We start from the raw sequence: 20354 nt of genomic DNA, 5'->3' as shown, positions 1-20354 counted from the left end.
CCTTAATGGCGACGGAGGGCGGGCGAGACGTCTCGTCGGTCGCCGCGCGGCCTCCACGCGTCGCCGGCGTTCGCACGCCACCGCCCGTTCCCGCGCGATCTTCCCGCCTCTTCTCGCCTCGTTCCCGCGCTTTCTTCCCGACGCCGGCGTCTATAAAAGGTCTCCCGGCTCAACGGTAGCCACCACACCCCGCCGGCAACAAACACAGCCCTCGTCACTCCACCGCCGTCTCCTCCACCACCGGCAGCAATGGCGAACCGCCCGGCGCCGGCCACTTCCCTCCACCGCCGTCCCCTCCACTTGCAGTCCCGGGAACGCGAGTCGACACCGACCCCTCGGCAGCGGCCCGGGAAGAGCGATGGCGTGCACACCGTCGCCAGCGGCGGGAGGCGATGCGTGCCGACGAGGCCCGCCGGCCAGCGGGAGGCGGCGCGAGTGGCGGATCCGGCGGCGTTCGCGCCCATGGCCCCGCCGGCCGGCGAGGCCGCGGCGGCGCAGCGTGGCAGAGCGAGCGAGGACGCCACCGTTGCGGTGTCCGACGCCTCGACGAGACAGGAGGCGCGACGGTGCCGTGCACGGGCGGAGATGGAGCGGCGGCGGGGTCGACGAGCACCGCGCGCCGCCGCGGTGAGCGGGAGGCGTTGTACCGTGAACGGCGGGAGTCGATAGAGCGCCGGCGGCGGGAGTCGATCGAGCGCCGGCAGCGACTGGCGACGGAGGAGCGTCATCGGCCGGGAGGCGGCGCTGAGGGCATTATGGGGGAGGCGGGCGGACGAGTTGGCGGCGGAGGACGCCGTGATGGCGGCGGCAATGATGGAGGCGCCAACAGATGTGGAGGAGGAGGCGCCAATGGAGGAGGAGGAGGCCGAGGCGGAGGAGACCGAGGTGGAGGACGACGATGACGACGAGTTCGAGTGGTCCGACGACGACGGGCCGCACCCGGACGAGACGGCCGATCGCGCAACGCGCGCTCGTCGAGTCCTTCGAGTCGGAGAAGAAGCTCCGGGACGACGCCCGTGCCCGCGAAGAGGCGCGGATTCGTCGCGCCGTCGAGCTCTCCCTCCGGGCGGCCCGAGCAGGGAGGGCGGAGGAGGACGCGCGGCGGGAGCGGCACCGTCTCGGTCACCGCCGAACGCAAGGAGAGGAGGCGCGCGCAGCGAGGGAGGCGACGACGGGCGGGGCCATCGAACGCACCGCCGGCGATCGCAGTCTAGGTTTAGATGAAATCTAGCCATTTTCATTCAAACTTTGTAATATATAATCAAAATTGAATGAAAACCTTTATTTTCGTGCACCAATATTCATTTGGGGGCGGCGTTTGGGGACGCGGCTGGGGAGCGACGTCCCCCAAAGGCGGCACGAACAAAACACGTCCCCCAAACGCTAAATCCAGCGCGGTTTGGGGGACGGTTTGGGGGACGCGACTGGAGATGCTCTTAGTTTGCTAGGAAGGACAGCATTTGACATCTTCATCGATAAGTTCAACAATGCAGGAGTATATCTGTGTAGTTTCACTGCACTGTAAGAAGACTGGACCCACACAATTCCAATACAAGTGTTGAAAATAAAAGGGGAACATAGATCTTCTAGTTTGTGGCACATCAATCATAATGCATATATTGCCTAATTGCCATAGTGGAGCCAGCAATTAGCTAATTTACCAGATAAGCTATGACCTCTTCCAGCATTTCTTTCTGAAGAAAAATCCTGATAAACAGAGGGCAAATAAAGAAATTCTACTCCGTTCGTAGTAATTATGACATTGCAATTAAGTTACAGGTGAGAGTTCCAGGCCATCTGGTGAGGCAAGTGGCATGTTCAACAACACTAGTAAAGACGACAACTCGCTATGATCAACTCAAGAAAATTGCAACAATATTGTTTCCGTTGCTTAGCTGGGGAACATCTAGGTTTCATCTATTTGCATGACACTACTGTTTGCGGTAACTGTGACAGCAAAATTGCTTATAATCCTGATAAAGAAAAGTGACGGGTCATCTTTATGAGGCAAGCAACATAAACAAAACCAAAAGCATATCATGAGGTGTGTACATGCAGCTGGCACAAGAATCCAAAGACATGTACACCACCGATAAGAAATATGGTTTGCTAACTATGACCAATTCCCACAAAATTGCACCAGTATCATTTTTGTTCTCTGATCAAAATACAGCATCCAGCCATCCACTTCGAGATAGTTAGAATTATATATGGAACGGAGAGAGTAGCTGACAACGACAAAACATAAATTTATTCTCTTATAGCAACTTAAAGAGATCACCTGCCTATAATACCATCACTGCCATCAAAATGCAGAATCAGAAAGGATTGTACCAAGCTCAAAAATAGAAAGGATTATACCAGTCTACCCTCTGAGAAGTATAGTTGCAGCCAAGGAAGGAAGCTTTCAAGCTTCTGATGGCGCCTTGCTGCTCCGGAAGTCACGCTTGAGCCCAGTGACCCTCTTCATGCACCCGGCCTTGGTCTTCCCAGGCACCGCCGCAGCCACCTTCTCCCACCTCATTGCTGTGTCCTTGGGGAACTCCTTGAGTGCGTTAAGCAGAGCACGGTCATCACTGGCACTCCAACCACCGTCGCCACCATCCCCTCCTCCGGCATTGCCACCTTCATCGGCATCTGCCGCCTCAGCCCTCGGGTCGAGCGGCTTGCGCTTGCGCAGGAACTGCTCGAATGAGCCCCCAGCTGCTGCGGTGGCGCCTGACTTGGCCGCGCGGATGACGCTCTCCGGCGTGCGGCGGCCGCCGAACACGGAGGCGATCTTCTCCCAGCGCTGGGGCTCCCCAGCCGGGTGCTTCAGCATCTGCCGCCGGAGAAGCTCCATTTCTTGGTCGGTCCACTCGCCAACATCCTCCTCCCTCTCCCCAGCGTTCAGGACAGCAGCCTCCTGCCGCGCCGCACGCATCTGGGTGGGAGGAGCGATCGGATCTGACGACTTCGGGGGCGGCGGGGCCGCGTTCTGGCGGCGACCCCGGCGGGAAGGTGCGACGGGGTCCGGGGTGGGCTCCTCGGACGGTTCCTGGCCGGGGAGGAGGGTGCCGCGGCCGACGGAGATGTCGCCGCCGGTGGCGGAGGAGGGCGCGAAAGGGGCGAGGAGCAGGGAGAACGCGATCCAGATGAGGACGGAGGAGAAGACCTGGTAGGCCGCGCCGAGCGAGTAGGCGCCGGCGAGGAGGAGCACGGCTGATGCCGCGCAGGCGGCGGTGTGGGGGAGGGAGCGCGACGCGGGGTTAGCCGTGGCGGCGGAGGAGGAGTTGGCGACGGCGTTGGCGCGGGTATGGACGACGCGCGCGCGCGGCTGGGAGTCCCAGTCGTCGTCGATGAACTCCATGGCCGGTGGCGGCGGCGGTGAGGTCGGGCCCGCCGAAAACGAGACGGAGCGGAGAGGAGAGATGCGGAGTCACCGGAAGGATGTAGGTCTGGATTTCAGACAGGCCAGCCCCGGCGAGGTAATTATTCTGGCCCAGACGATCCCATCAATTTTCTTCACAGCAGATCTGGAAAGGAACTTGCACGTATGAGTTGATTTCCGGAAGGTTTCATTTATGTTTGAAGCAAGAAAATACAATATCGAGGCTCATAATCTTACTCTTGTTAGAGCATCTGCACCGGTCCCGCGCCGCATCGACAGTGCATTCTCTATTTGGGGGTGATGTTCCCGCGTTCCCGAACGGACTGCCTCGATAAGATTTTTTAAGATAAACTAACATTTGCAGTTTCATTTTCATGTCATTAGAAATGAATAATATTTTAGGGTAAATTCGAGTAAAACATTATTCACTTCTCAATTCTAGATAACATGTGAAACCTCCAAGCATCGCCGCTCGTAGACTTCATCATCACGTTGTTACTGCTCTCGCATCTCCCGCCGCAGGCGCAAGCTGCTTCCACCCCTGCTGCCGGCGCACCTCCACCGGCGCTGCCGCTCCGCCTCTCGGTGACGCCGCCCCGCCTCCAGCATTTGCCGCTCGTCCGCGGCAAATGCTTCTACGGTCGCCGCTAGCTTCCACGCCTCGTACTCTGCGAGCTGCGGGTCCTCCTTCATGACTACTACGGCCGCCTCTAGCGCCCTCTCCTCCCACGCATCGAGTGTTGGTGGTTTAGATTTTTTCACTACTGAAGTGAGAGGCGGGGAAGGAGGGATACTATAGACCGGCGGCGAGGCGAGAAACCTCCCACGCGACTGATACGTCTTAAACGTATCCATAATTTCTTATGTTCCATGCTACTTTTATGACAATACTTATATGTTTTATACACACTTTACATCATTATTATGCATTTTCCGGCACTAACCTATTGACGAGATGCCGAAGAGCCAGTTGTTGTTTTTTGTTGTTTTTGGTTTCAGAAATCCTACAAAGGAAATATTCTCGGAATTGGACGACGTCAACGCTCAGGGTCTTATTTTTCCACGGAGCTTCCAGAAGACCGAAGAGCATACGAGGTGGGGCGACGAGGCGCCCAAACCACAGGGCCGCGCGGCTAGGATGGGGCCCGCGCTGCCCTATGGTGTGGGGCCCTCGTGCCTCCACCGACCCTGCCCTTCCGCCTACTTAAACTCTCCGTCGCGAAAACCCTATTACCGAGAGCCACGATACGGAAATAGTTCCAGAGATGCCGCCGCCAATCCCATCTCGGGGGATTCAAGAGATCGCCTCCGGCACCCTGCCGGAGAGGGGAATCATCTCCCGGAGGACTCTTCATCACCATGATCGCCTCCGGACCGATGTGTGAGTAGTTCATCCTTGGACTATGGGTCCATAGCAGTAGCTAGATGGTTGTCTTCTCCTCTTGTGCTATCATGTTAGATCTTGTGAGCTGCCTATCATGATCAAGATCATCTATCTGTAATGCTACATGTTGTGTTTGTTGGGATCCGATGAATATGGAATACTATGTCAAGTTGATTATCAATCTATCATATATGTGTTGTTTATGTTCTTGCATGCTCTACGTTGCTAGTAGAGGCTCTGGCCAAGTTGATACTTGTAACTCCAAGAGGGGGTATTTATGCTCGATAGTGGGTTCATATCTCCATTGAATCTGGGGGAGTGACAACAACCCCTAAGGTTGTGGATGTGCTGTTGCCACTAGGGATAAAATATCAATGCTTTGTCTAAGGATATTTGTGTTGATTACATTACGCACCATACTTAATGCAACTGTCTGTTGTCTGCAACTTAATACTGGAAGGGGTGCGGATGCTAACCTGAAGGTGGACTTTTTAGGCATAGATGCATGATGGATAGCGGTCTATGTACTTTGTCGTAATGCCCTGATTAAATCTCATAGTAGTCATCGTGATATGTATGTGCATTGTTATGCCCTATTTATTTATCGATTGCCCAACTGTAATTTATTCACCCAACATGCTATTTATCTTATTGGAGAGACACCACTAGTGAACTGTGGACACCGGTCCATTCTTTTACATCTGAAATACAATCTACTGCAAACTCGTTCTTTCATCGTTCTTCGCAAACAAACATCATTTTCCACACCATATGTTTAATCCTTTGTTTACAACAAGCCGGTGAGATTGACAACCTCACTGTTAAGTTGGGGCAAAGTATTGTGATTGTGTTGTGCAGGTTCCACGTTGGCGCCGGAATCCCTGGTGTTGCGCCGCACTACACTCCGTCACCAACAACCTTCACGTGGCCCTTGACTCCTACTGGTTCGATAACCTTGGTTTCATACTGAGGGAAAACTTGCTGCTGTACGCATCACACCTTCCTCTTGGGGTTCCCAACGGACGTGTGCTTCACGCGTTATCAGCGACGTCGTGGCGGGAGAGTTTCCCGCCTGGCGTCGTGGCGGAAGATCTCCCGCATGGCGCCCTATCGTCACTGACAAGCGGCTCCCACGCCCCAAAAAATTTGTCTCGCGAGACGCTGGCACGCTCGATTCGCGCCCTTCGTGAAGGGGCTGTAATAACCCAGAACATAGGATCAACGAAGGGTAAATTTAGGAATGGGATGTGCATTTCATCGCAAAACGGGGGAAATTTTCGCGCCTTATTGCAACTAAACCTAAGAGGGATCGAGGTTCTCTCTCGAATTGCAATTAGGGTTAGGCATGTCGAGGTGTGAATTTTGACATGATCTCTTTTGTAACATGTTGATTTTTGGGATTTGATTTTATTTGATAAGTAATAGTGAATTGATAGCTCAATAATAACAATAAGCAAAAGTAAATATGGAATATGAATTCATAATTTCAAACCAATTCATAAATTCAAATGACTTTGAATTTCAAATTGAAATTTAAATACAACACACAAGGTCATAAATAAAACTTGAGCTTTATTAATCACACACACATTTTACAATGTATTTACAATATTCTTATTACAAGAAGTTAACGAATAATAAACAGAAATGAAAAGAAGATTACATCATTTGATCATAAACTAAAATCCTAGACTAATGACTTGGAAGAATTCTTCTGTGGTCATATTCATCTTCAAAACCTGCAAAATAAAGCAACAATACTAGGCAGAGGGTTAGTGAATCACATAGATTCAGTTTGGTCAGTAAACCAAGTGTCATTGACACTTGTGTTTGTCCAAGGACTTGGACAGTACAAGGATAAGAGCAACAGCAGACCAAAACTAAGCACACCAGGGCTCAAGTTTCACCACAGCACATGTAGGTGCTATGCAGCAACAACACAACACACATAGATGACTCACTGGACATGCCAGGGTAAGGTGTCAAGGCCAGAGAAGAACCACAACAGTAATAAATAGGATAGAAACCCTAGAATTGATGCATAGTCGACCAAGGCATCATTCAGCAAGCCACAACCAAGAACATCCAGTGTTCTTCACTGTTCTTGCTCAAGAACATCACAAACCATCACATAAACCAACCAAACACCAGAAATCATGGTGACTTAAGGAGGAGACCATCCAGAAGTCTGCATCAACAAAACATTTCTTTCTAGGAGCTGGAACAAGGTATACCAAGTTCCTGGACTGGATCCAGTGGATCCAATCCATTATTCATGCATGACACATGTCATGGGGTATGAGCAGATGCTCAAGGGTGATCATCACTTGGTTTTCACCAAGGATCACTGGCAGAAGAGGAAACCACTAACACTAGAACCATCCAGATACAGATCTTGTGCACATAAGCTAGAATATAGGCACAGATGCACACACCAGCAAGAACACATGCACAGATAGCACCAGTAGATGGACTACTAGGAATAGCAGCTACCAAGGACTACACAGTAAGATCCTATGCAAGTAACCATCAGGAAAACCCTAGATTTCTTCACAGGCAAGCATATTGGCATTCATATTAATTATGATCTCCAAATATGCAAGCCAAGATGAGTAGCCAACAAATCTTGTCAATTGTGTGAGCAACCAGTCAGTAGCAAGGCTACTGAGGTCACAACAAACACAAAACCATCCAAAGTAAAGCCAAACAATTGAATCATCACTATCCAGTAATGGATTCAGACTCCATTTGTTTCCCAATTAATCATGGAAAATCAAATCATGCTTAGCAAGTCATTTAATCAACACTGCATAAGCAGTTCATCAATAAATAATTCATCCAGGCATGAATACATAATTAATCCATGCACAAGTATATAGTAGCATCACTGAAAGGCATCAGCACACACCCACAGTAGCATAAGCATGCTTAAGTAGCAGCATCAGTAAGCAAATCATCCATTTAGCCAAAGAATTCATCAGTAACCAGCCACTGATATTTAATTGATCAAATGGATCAATTAGATCAAGTCAAGCAACACAGAGAGTCTAGCCATCAGGATTTACATATCCAATAGATCATTGGATCATACAGAAGGCACAGAAGCACCTCACAGGCATCATAAGTGTCACAGTAAGGCATAGCAAAATACCTAGACAAGCAAGCAAAGCATACCAGTAAGCCTAGGTAGCATGGTATAGCATTTTGAGCACGGCATAGCAAGGCATAGCATGGAAGAAGCAGTGAGAGAGCAACAATGACCATGAACAGCAAGAAGTACACACTTGGCCAGTAACCTGAGCTTGGTGCATTGGCCAGGGCTTGCAGTAAGGGGGCGTAGGATGAATAGGAAGCAACAGCAAGGCCTGTATGATCATAGGATCATCAGGAGGCCTAGGAGCAAGAGGAAGAAGAAGCACAGTAGCATGGGAGGCGCACAGACAAGGAGATGAGAGGGAGGAGGAGCAGAGGTGAAGCTTACCCGCGCCTGGAAGCAAAAGCTACGGCATGGCGAGGAAGTGCCCGCGCGGCCGTAACAGCTGCAAAGCCAGGGAGGACGCCGGTGTTACGCCGACGAACACCTCGAACAGCACAGCACCCCGGGGGACGACGGCACAGGCGCTGAGAGCATAGCCGCGCCAGGATGGTCCCAGGAGCACGCTAGCATCGACGGCGAAGACCACAGCTCGCCGAAGGCGATTCGTCTCCAGATCTTGGCGGGAGGCGATCTGGAGGAGGAGGAAGAAATCGAAGAAACCATGCGAACAGATCGATAGATCGTCGCATGGCGGTTCAGGCGATGTCGGCGGCGAGGTCAGGGGCGGCCGGACTTGGCCGGAGCGAGGCGGCGGCCATGGCGGCGACACAGTCACCACACGAATCGCCAGAGAGCTAGGGTTTCGGGAGAGAGAGAAGTGAGCGAGAGAGTGAGACGGGCCGACCCGGTTTGGTTCCACCAAACCGTGTTTGGACAAGCCTTAATGGGCTGTCCAAACAGGCCAGATAAGTGGGCTGGCCCAATTGGGCCAGGGGGGTATTTTAGTCCTTTTCTATTTTGAAAATAGCCTAGAATTTCACCAAATTTTAGTTAATAAAATATACCTCTAAAAATCCATGAAAAATTGGGTTAGTGAATGAAAAATTATTCTTAACAACAATAAAATAAGAAATGGAAATTTAGATAAAAAATTCAAATTTTGAAATTTTTGAAATTGAATTCAAACTTGGGAATTTTATTTATAATTTTACTTTGTATTTAAAAATCAAGGAAAATTACAAATGAGTTTAAATATTTGTTTTAAAATCTTTCAATGAGGAAATTCTAATAATTCAAGTTATTTCTTTTAAGGTAGATATTTTCCAAAGGAAAATACACTATTCTTCTTATTCCAAAAATATAGAGAAATCTCTATTATTTCAAATTATTTTTGAAATAAATATTTTACAAAAGTAAAGTTGTATTACTTTGAACAATTCTTTCTTTATGAAATGAAAGTGTTTCTACAATTAAAAGTAATTGTAAATTACTGCCAAAGGCACAAATCTTAATTCAACCCTAAATCTTAATACAATAATGGGGTAAGGGACTCAACATAAAATAATACATTCATGATCGCATTATTTGGATTTTTATAACATTGTCCTTACTGGACAATGATGCTTCTTTACAGAACCCGAGGTCCAGGTTCCATCCACTGCATTGAACTGCATTACCTCGCAGTCCACAGGCAAGTTCACCCTTGCTCATATCAACTTGAGTATTTTCTATCAATTTACTGCAAAGCTATATACTTACCATTCCTCGCATTGCAAATGAAATGTTACTTTTCCAATTATGAATGTGACTATGTGGCTGGCAATGGAACCATGGTTGTGTTGATATGGTGGAGGTTCCATTGCATGGGTTGTATTAACCTAGGGGTAATTACCAATGCCGTCCAGTGATTCTAGCGCCGTACATATCGCGTTGACCATAAGATCTATAATGGCTCTAGGGAAGCCAGCTGTATCTTTTCCCTCCTGTACACCAACGGACTTGATAGGGCCTGGCGGGGTGTTGGGAGAACACTGCCGTAAGTTGGGAAATCCTTTAAAATCCCCATCCGTGTGGATGAGAGGCTCTACCGTCTATGAGGGATTGTCCATAGTACACCGGGGGTAAAGCCGTATGTACGGGAGATGTCTACCGGGGGTGTACGGATGGACAAAAGGGTGGGTGTGCAGGGTCGCGGAAAAGGCGGTGTGGGCTTGGATCTTCTTTCCTGGCCTCACACCAAAGTAAGTGTGAACAGGGGCAAGTCCCTGCGGATGGCAAAAAGGATGAGATCTCTTATGGGAAAAGTAACACACCTCTGCAGAGTGTATCAAAGTGTGGCTGTCACTCCTTGTTCCGGGAAGGGAACTGCGAACGCGGCAGAAAGGAACTCCATGAAGTTCTGGTCAACCTCGTGAAGACCGACGGGCATAGTTTTCGAATAAAATCAACCTTTTAAAGAAATGTTTTCGAAACATGCATTGACCTGAGATTTCCTGATCAACTGTCGTAGCTAGTGCATCAAACACCTTTTACTCTTTTGAACTTGCTGAGTACCTCTATACTCACTTTCTTTCGACACCCTTGCTAGACTGTGATACAGAAGTGGAGGCCATCATCGAAGGAGCACCGGAAGGAGACTACGAGCTGGTCTACGAGGAACCTGATCTGATCGGAGGAGTTGAAGGAGTAGACTATGTGATAGTCTACGGACCCGACGAGAATGAGGCGGAGGAGTAGTGATATACCCTAGTATTATAGAGCCGAGCAGCGTAGAACTTACCTAAATAAGTTGTTGAGCTCTCTTTCATATATATGTGAGTTGTAATCGTACTTAAGTAGTATCTTAGGGTGTTCTCATCGGACCTGTGAGAATACCAACTTGTTAAGAGAATGTTTGTAATAATATTTGGAGTGTTATGACCTGCAATGTTTCTGTTGTACCACTTTGAGGGATATGACAATTGTGAAGAAGTCCCTTCACAAAGATCATATCAACGACTTGTATACTACAACATGCAGTGGTATGCTGGGTCACCGCAGCTGGTATTAGAGCAAATAATGCGACCTTAGTTTGGGAAAACCTAGTAAAGGGAAGAAACATGTAGGAGTCAAGTAGAAATAGTAAAGGATTCTCTAGAAATATGGTGATTATTCACATGAGAATAGCAAAATCATATCTTTTAGTGCGATAATTCTTTATTATAACTATTATGATACGTCATCATTACTAATATTCTGCTTTTGTACACAGCCATAAAGGCATACACGTTTCCCAAGAGGACTTTGAGGAAGGTTGAGGGTTGGCTCGGAGATTATGATGGACCGATTACAGATCTCCTGCGTGGGATGCTGAAGGAACTCCATTGTGAAACCCGGATACCTGTTCTCAAGTACATCTATTATGATGGAGAGATCCTAGCCAAGTGCAGAGTTTCAGTAAAACTACCTATGCAACTGATGATGAGCCGTATAATGCCGTACGGAGAAGCCAAAACCATCACCACAGCCTATCACATGGCCCTATTCAAGGCAATACTTGAAATAAGGCAGCATAAATCAGTAGAACTGCTATGTTCAGAATATTCTCATATACCTCATGCCGAGGAAGATGAGGATCCCACTCTGAATCATCTGGTGTTGGCAAACAGAAGTCCTGAAGGCGCAAGACAAAGCACATGGACACCTGTAAGTCTTTGTTGACCACGATGTACCTTTTACACATGAAGATGGTGGGTGAGATCAACCACATGCTAGCTGAGTTCACGGACCCTGATAAAGTCCAAGCTCGGATGCATGATCTCAGGGCATGATGACCCACAAGTATAGAGGATCGCAACAGTCTTCGAGGGATGTAAAACCCAATTTATTGATTCGACACAATGGGAGCCAAAGAATATTTGTAAGCCTTAACAGCGGAGTTGTCAATTCAGCTGCACCTGGAAACAGACTTGATCGCAAGAGTTTATCGAGTAGCAACAGCTTTATAGCAAGAGCGTAGTGAAATATAAGCGTAAGTGTAATAAAGACAGCAGTAGCGATTATGGTAAACAAGCAGGATTAAAATACCGTAGGCACAGGGATGGATGAACGAGCGCCGCATGGATAAGAGAACTCATGTAACAATCAAGGCAGTGGCATTTGCGAGATAATAATAAAGCGGTATCCAAGTACTAAATAACCATAGACATGTGTTCCGTATATAGTCGTACGTGCTCGCAATGAGAAACTTGCACAACATCTTTTGTCCTACCAGCCGGTGGTAGCCGGCCTCTAGGGAAACTATCGGTAATTAAGGTACTCCTTTTAATAGAGTACCGGAGCAAAGCATTAACACTCCGTGAACACATGTGATCCTCATATCACAGCCTTCCCCTCCGGTTGTCCCAATTTCTGTCACTTTGGGGCCTCGGGTTCCGGACAGCAATATGTGTATAAAACTTGCAGGTAAGATCATAAAACAATGAATATCTTCATGAATAAATAACATGTTCAGATCTGAAATCATGGCACTCGGGCCCTAGTGACAAGCATTAAGCATAACAAGTTGCAACAATATCATAAAAGTACCAACAACGGATACTAGGCACTATGCCCTAACAATCTTATGACTATTACATGATCAATCTCATCCAATCCCTACCATCCCCTTCAGCCTACAGCGGGGGAATTACTCACACATGGATGGGGGAAGCATGGATGGTCGATGGAGAGGCGTCGGTGATGATGATGGCGATGATCTCCTCCTTCCCCGTCCCGGCAGGGTGCCACTGGTCCCGAGACGGAGTTTCGCGATGGCGGCGGAGTTCTGGATGTCTTCTGGCAAATTGGTCGAACCCCCGTGCGTTTTTAGGTCGAAAGCCTTAAGTAGTCCAGAGGGGAGCGTCGGGGGCTGGCCGAGGCGACGCCACCATAGGGCGGCGCGGCCCAGGGGCCCACCGCGCCGCCTGGTGGTGTGGGCGCCTCGTGGCCCCCCTCCGTCTCGTCTTCTGGCTCCGTAGGTCTTCTACGAAAATAGGCCCATTGCAATTATTTCCGGGGATTTTCCTAAAAGTTGAGTTTCTGCACAAAAACAAGACACCAGCGCAATTCTGCTGAAAACAACGTTAGTCTGTGTTAGTTGTATCCAAAATACACAAATTAGAGGCAAAACAATAGCAAAAGTGTTCGGGAAAGTAGATACGTTTTGGACGTATCAACTCCCCCAAGCTTAGCTTATTGCTTGTCCTCAAGCAATTCAGTTAACAACTGAGTGCGATAAAAGAACTTTCACGAACACATTTGTTCATATGATGTAAATATTCTCATGATATGGCGAGTACTTAGGCAATTCATAATAAGATAAATGCAAATAAAGTCATCTAATAGTTATGTCAATCATGAAGAAGATACCAACAAACTAATAATAAGCATCATGAATCATATCTATCAGCAGGATTGCAATGTTCACAAAGAGATATGATAAAGTGGTATCTCGCTTGCCCGTATTTGTACAGCAAAACATAAATGCCCAGGCACCTCTGAAATTCATAGAAAGACTAGAAGTAAAGATTATCAAAGATAAAAGCATCAGAGTTATACCACATCTAATCATATTTTGGGACTGATACGTCCCAAACGTATCTATAATTTCTTATGTTCCATGCTACTTTTATGATGATACTCACATGTTTTATACACATTATATGTCATTATTATGCATTTTACGGCACTAACCTATTGACGAGATGCCGAAGAGCCAGTTGTTGTTTTCTGCTGTTTTTGGTTTCAGAAATCCTAGTAAGGAAATATTCTCAGAATTGGACGAATTTGTCTTATTTTTCCACGAAGCTTCCAGAAGACCGAGGGAGATACGAAGTGGGGCCACGAGGCGATGCCACACTAGGGCGACGCGGCCCTAGCCGCGCGGCCCTAGCGTGTGGGGCCCCCGTGACGCCCCCTGACCTGCCCTTCCGCCTAGTTAAAGCCTTCGTCGCGAAACCCCCAGTACCGAGAGCCACGATACGGAAAACCTTACTGAGACGCCGCCACCACCAATCCCATCTCGGGGGATTCAGGAGATCGCCTCCGGCACCCTGCCGGAGAGGGGAATCATCTCCCGGAGGTCTCTTCATCGCCATGATCGCCTCCGGATCGATGTGTGAGTAGTCCACCCCTGGACTATGGGTCCGTAGCAGTAGCTAGATGGTTGTCTTCTCCTCATTGTGCTATCAGCTGCCTATCATGATCAAGATCATCTATTTGTAATCCTACATGTTGTGTTTGTTGGGATCCGATGAATATTGAATACTATGTCAAGTTGATTATCAATCTATCATATATGTTGTTTATGTTCTTGCATGCACTCCGTTGCTAGTAGAGGCTCTGGCCAAGTTGATACTTGTAACTCGAAGAGGGGGTATTTATGCTCGATAGTGGGTTCATGCCTCCATTAAATCTGGGACAGTGACAGAAAGTTCTAAGGTTGTGGATGTGCTGTTGCCACTAGGGATAAAACATCGATGCTTTGTCTAAGGATATTTGTGTTGATTACATTACGCACCATACTTAATACAATTGTCTCGTTGTTTGCAACTTAATACTCGGAGGGGGTTCGGATGATAACTTGAAGGTGGACTTTTTAGGCATAGATGCATGCTCGGATAGCGGTCTATGTACTTTGTCGTAATGTCCTCGATTAAATCTCATAGTACTCATCATGATATATGTATGTGCATTGTTATGCCTTCTTTATTTGTCAATTGCCCAACTCGTAATTTGTTCACCCAACATCTATTTATCTTATGGGAGAGACACCACTAGTGAACCGTGGACCCCGGTCCAATTCTTTACATCTGAAATACAATCTACCGCAATTGTTCTTAACCGTTCTTCGCAAACAATCATCATCATCCACACTATACATCTAATCCTTTGTTTACAAGCAAGCCACCGAGATTGACAACCTCACTCGTTACGTTGGGGCAAAGTACTTTGATTGTGTTGTGCAGGTTCCACGTTGGCGCCGGAGTCCCTGGTGTTGCGCCGCACTACACTCCGCCACCAACAACCTTCACGTGCTCCTTGACTCCTACTGGTTCGATAACCTTGGTTTCTTACTGAGGGAAACTTGCTGCTACACGCATCACACCTTCCACTTGGGGTTCCCAACGGGCGTGTGCTTTACGTGTATCAAGCTAAATTTCTGGCGCCGTTGCCGGAGAGATCAAGACACGCTGCAAGGGGAGTCTCCCACATCCAATCTCTTTACTTTGTTTTTGTCTTGCTTTACTTTATTTTATTTACTGCTTTGTTTGCTCTTATATCAAAAACACAAAAAAATTAGTTGCTAGTTTTACTTTATTTATTGTCTTGTTCTCCATATCAAAAACACAAAAAAATTAGCTACTTGCATTTAGTTTATTTTGTTATCATGTCTAGCTCTGAACCTGTTACTTCTTCACCTCATGAATTAATCTTTACCTTTAAACAAGGGGATGAGGAGAGTTTTAAAGATGCTTGGTCTAGAATTTTTGATTCTTATCGTAAAGATGAACCTCAAATGACTCTAAGTTTTCTCCTTAGTAACTTTTATTTTGGGCTTATGATTCGCTATAGATATGCCTTGGATGCTGTAGTGGGAGGAGATTTCCTTCATTGCGATGGGGATCGGGCTTTTAATGCCATAATGAAATTGGTTGCATCACATAGTTCAGCTAATAATTTTGATTCATCTATTATTAGTATTTATAATAGATTAAACACTCTTGAAACAAATACATCTTGCTTGAAAGAAAGGTATGGTCAGATTCGTGAGCGTCTTGATCATGTTTTAGTAAACTCTGAACCTTCAATGTGGGACCCTACCGTTAAAATTGTTATTGGTGGTGAAACTTTTTATGCTCATTGTGATATTATGTCTGAATTTTGCCTTATGCCTAAGAGTATTTATGAATCTTTGACACTCTGGGGACTTACTGAAGGTGGAGAAGGAATAACTCTTACCGATAACTCTGTTATAATTCCTAAGGGAATAGCCGAGGGTGTGTTCACAACCATTCTTGGAAGAACGATATCCACTGATTATCTTGTTATTGAATTTGTAGGAACAGGAGATATCACACTTGGAAGATCCCTGCTGAAACTATTGGGAGCAATCATAGATGTGGGAAAAGGCACCCTAAAATTCACCTCTACACCGGGAGGCGGCCATGTATTCCCTAAACCAAAGAGTAAGAAAAAGAGTAAGAAGGGTAGGCGTAAAGCCCGAGGTAATAATGTGGATGCCTCGTCTCTCGATAACACTTGATTCACACTTTCTGCGCCTAGCTGAAAGGCGTTAAATAAAAGCGCTTATGGGAGACAACCCATTATTTTACTTCTGCACTTTTGTTTTATATTTGAGTCTTGGAAGTTGTTACTACTGTAGCAACCTCTCCTTATATTTATTTTATTGCATTGTTGTGCCAAGTAAAGTCTTTGATAGTAAAGTCAATACTAGATTTGGATTGCTGCGCAGAACAGATTTCTTGCTGTCACGAAATTGAGCCGCCCCTGCTGTAGAAAATTTATAAAAATCTGCCAATTTACGTGCGTGATCCCCAGATATGTACGCAACTTTCATTCAGTTTGAGCATTTTCGTCTGAGCAAGTCTGGTGCCTCAAAAAAATTCGTCTTTACGGACTGTTCTGTTTTGACAGATTCTGCCTTTTATTTCGCATTGCCTGTTTTGCTATGTTTGATGGATTTCTTTGTTCCATTAACTTTCAGTATCTTTGTGCAATGTCCAGAAGTGTTAAGAATGATTATGTCACCTCTGAATATATGAATTATGCACTGACCCTCTAATGAGTTTGTTTTGAGTTTGGTGTGGAGGAAGTTTTCAAGAGTCAAGAGAGGAGGATGATACAATATGATCAAGAAGAGTGAAAAGTCTAAGCTTGGGGATGCCCCCGTGGTTCATCCCTGCATATTTTAAGAAGACTCAAGCATCTAAGCTTGGGGATTCCCAAGGCATCCCTTCTTCATCGACAACTTATCAGGTCACCTCTAGTGAAACTATATTTTTATTCCGTCACATCTTATGTGCTTTACTTGGAGCGTCTGTTTGTTTTTTGTTTTTGTTTTTGTTTGAATAAAGTCGGATCCTAGCATTCTTTGTTTGGGAGAGAGGCACGCTCCGCTGTTTCGTATGAACACATGTGTTCTTAGCTCTATCCTTAATGTTCATTGCGAAAGTTGAACTACTTCATTCATTGCTATATGGTTGGAAACGAAAAATGCCGCATGTGGTAAATGGTATAATGTCTTGAATAATGTGATACTTGGCAATTGTTGTGCTCATATAGATCATGTTTAAGCTCTTGCATCATGTACCTTGTACCCATTAATGAAGAACTACATAGAGCTTGTTAAAATTTGGTTTGCATGATTGATCTCTCGAGTCTAGATATTTTCTGGTTAAGGTGTTTGAACAACAAGGAGACAATGTAAAGTCTTATAATACTTACAATATGTTCATATGTGAGCTTTGCTGCACCTTTTATACTTGAGTTTGCTTTAAACAACCTTGCTAGCCTAGCCTTGTATTGAGAGGAATTCTTCTCGTGCATCCAAATCCTTGAGCCAAAAACTATGCCATTTGTGTCCACCATACCTACCTACTACATGGTATTTCTCTGCCATTCCAAAGTACATTACTTGAGTGCTACCTTTTTAAAATTCTATTCTTTGTCTTTGCAATATATAGCTCATGGGAAAAAAATAGCCTTAAAAACTATTGTGGTGAAGAATATGTACTTATGTGTCTTATTTCTTAATAAGTTGCTTGTTGAGCGATAACCATGTTTCTGGGGACGCCATCAACTATTACACCTTTGTTGAATATCATGTGAGTTGCTATGCATGTTCGTCTTGTCTGAAGTAAGAGCGATTTTCATGATCAAATGGTTTGAGTATGCATATTGTTAGAGAAGAACATTGGGCTGCTAACTAAAGCCATGATCCATGGTGGAAGTTTCAGTTTGGACAATTAATCCTCAATCTCTTATGAGAATTTTAACTGTTGAATGCTTATGCATTAAAGAGGAGTCCATTATCTGTTGTCTATGTTGTCCCGGTGTGGATGTCTAAGTTGAAAATAATCAAAAGCGAGAAATCCAATGCGAGCTTTCTCCTTAGACCTTTGTACAGGCGCCATAGAGGTACCCCTTTGTGACACTTGGTTGAAACATATGCTATGCAATGATAATCCATGTTAATCCAAGCTAATTAGGACAAGGTGCGAGCACTATTGGTATACTATGCATGAGGCTTGCAACTTATAGGATATCTTGTACATAACACATATGCTTTATTACTACCGTTGACAAAATTGTTTCTATGTTTTCAAAATGAAAAGCTCTAGCACAAAAATAGTAATCCATGCTTCCCTCTGCGAAGGGCCTATCTTCTACTTTATTGTTGAGTCAGTTTACCCATTCCTTCTATCCCAGAAGCAAACACTTGTATCAACTGTGTGCATTGATTCTTACATGTTTACCTATTGCACTTGTTATATTACTTTGTGTTGACAATTATCCATGAGATATACATGTTGAAGTTGAAAGCAACCGCTGGAACTTATATCTTCCTTTGTGTTGCATCAATGCCTTTACTTTGAATTTATTGCTTTATGAGTAACTCTTATGCAAGTCTTATTGATGCTTGTCTTGAAAGTATTATTCATGAAAAGTCTTTGCTATATGATTCATTTGTTTACTCATTATCTTCATCATTGCTTTGAATCGCTGCATTCATCTCATATGCTTACAATAGTATGATCAAGATTATGATAGCATGTCACTTCAGAAATTATCTTTGTTATCGTTTACCTACTCGAGGGCGAGTAGGAACTAAGCTTGGGGATGCTGGGACAAGCATATTATACTAAGAATGAAAATTATGCTCTCAAGAAGGTGCTCAAAGAAAGGATGGAGACTCAATGTAAAAGTAAAAGATTGACCCTTCGCAGAGGGAAGCAGGGATTAACATGTGCTAGAGCTTTTCATTTGCAAAACATGAGTAAAATTGTTTTGAGAGGTGTTTGTTGTTGTCAACGAATGGTAGTGGGCACTCTAACTACCTCGTCAACCAGACTTTCAAGAGCGGCTCCCATGAAGGACGTTATCTCTACCAGCAAGGTAAATCATCCCTCTTCTCTTTTGTTTACACACGTACTTTAGTTTCATTATGGATGACACTCCCCCAACCTTTGCTTACACAAGCCATGGCTAACCGAATCCTCGGGTGCCTTCCAACATTCACATACCATGGAGGAGTGTCTATTTGCAAAATTAAGTTGCTTACTGATGAATCAGAGCAAAACATGTGAAGAGAATTATCGATGAAAGTTAATTAATTCGGGTTGGGAACCCCGTTGCCAGCTCTTTTTGCAAAATTATTGGATAAGCGGATGTGCCACTAGTCCATTGGTGAAAGTCTGCCAGGAGTAAATGACAAGGTTGAAAGATAAAACACCACATACTTCCTCATGAGCTATAAAACGTTGACACAAATTGAGAAGTACTTTGAAGGTTTTAAAGGTAGCACATGAAAATTTACTTGGAATGGTTTGAAATGCCATGCATAGGTATTTATGGTGGACACTTTGGAGTAACTTCGTTTCAGGGGTTTGAAAGCACGAGCAGCATTCACGCTCAGTACAAGTGAAGGCTAGCAATAGACCGGGAAGCGACAATCAAGAGAGCAATAACTGTCATAATCATGCTTGCGACAAAATAAAATTAATGGAGGTATAAAAGTGATACAAGAACTCTGAAGCAAAGTAAATCATCGAGGCTTAATTGACTTTTTTAGTCATATGCATGCGTGAGCATGTGCCAAGTCAATTCAAATGAATTATTCAGAGGAGGATACCACAATGTCATACCTATCTATGAATAAAACAATGCAAGCAAATACTTATGACATGCTACTCATATTAATAAATCGGAGTTAAGCATGAGAGATCATGAACTACTAGACTTTCTTTAAATGACATATACCTCACATGAACCAACTAAGCATGCTCACATGGATGAGTATATGTACAAAAATGAAAACAAATAGAGTTCATACCAGCCTCTCACCACAATCGAGTTGTCGTAGATCGTCATTATTGCCTTTCACTTGTGTAGCTTGAATAATATGGAATGAAAACCAAGCTCCAACCACCGGAGACCGCTGAACTCCATAATAAACTTTACAAAACCGAAGAAGAACAACAAATATTTTTGGTGTTTTCGAATTGGAAGCAAGAACGAAAGGAAATAAGCAAACAAAGCAAAATCTTTTTGGATTTTCTCATAGCAAACTAACGATAGTAAATAAACTAAAATAAGGCAAGAAACCAAATAAGCAAATGATAAAGAGAAACAACAGAAATATTTTTGGTCTTTTTGTGTTTTAGAAAAGAAACAAAGCAAAAACAAGAGAATGAAAACTAAAAGAGTCACATAGACACAAAGTGGCAGAAATCCGTCAAACTTGACAGCAGTACAGTAATCATTTTTTAAGAAACTCTTCCGCTGCTCAACTCGAAAAGTGC

General features: G+C 45.2%; 1 protein-coding gene across 1 annotated transcript; it reads right to left on the bottom strand.

The window, feature by feature from the left end:
* Positions 1-1436: 1436 nt before the first annotated feature.
* LOC124682904 (transcription factor MAMYB-like) lies at positions 1437-3553 on the bottom strand. Its single transcript, XM_047217508.1, has 2 exons — positions 2362-3553; positions 1437-1501 (listed from the first exon to the last, which is right to left on the bottom strand). Exon 1 carries the CDS (start codon positions 3347-3349, stop codon positions 2408-2410), a length of 942 nt encoding a protein of 313 aa, XP_047073464.1. The 5' UTR covers positions 3350-3553; the 3' UTR covers positions 1437-1501; positions 2362-2407.
* Between the last annotated feature and the right edge of the window lie 16801 nt (positions 3554-20354).

Source organism: Lolium rigidum, chromosome 1 (assembly GCF_022539505.1).
Source record: "Lolium rigidum isolate FL_2022 chromosome 1, APGP_CSIRO_Lrig_0.1, whole genome shotgun sequence".
NCBI lineage: Eukaryota > Viridiplantae > Streptophyta > Magnoliopsida > Poales > Poaceae > Lolium > Lolium rigidum.
This window is presented reverse-complemented; position numbering and strand designations above follow the sequence as displayed.

Bases quoted from the DNA above. Each gene is read 5' to 3' on its own strand.
- LOC124682904 (XM_047217508.1), bottom strand. From the start codon at position 3,349: ATGGAGTTCATCGACGACGACTGGGACTCCCAGCCGCGCGCGCGCGTC.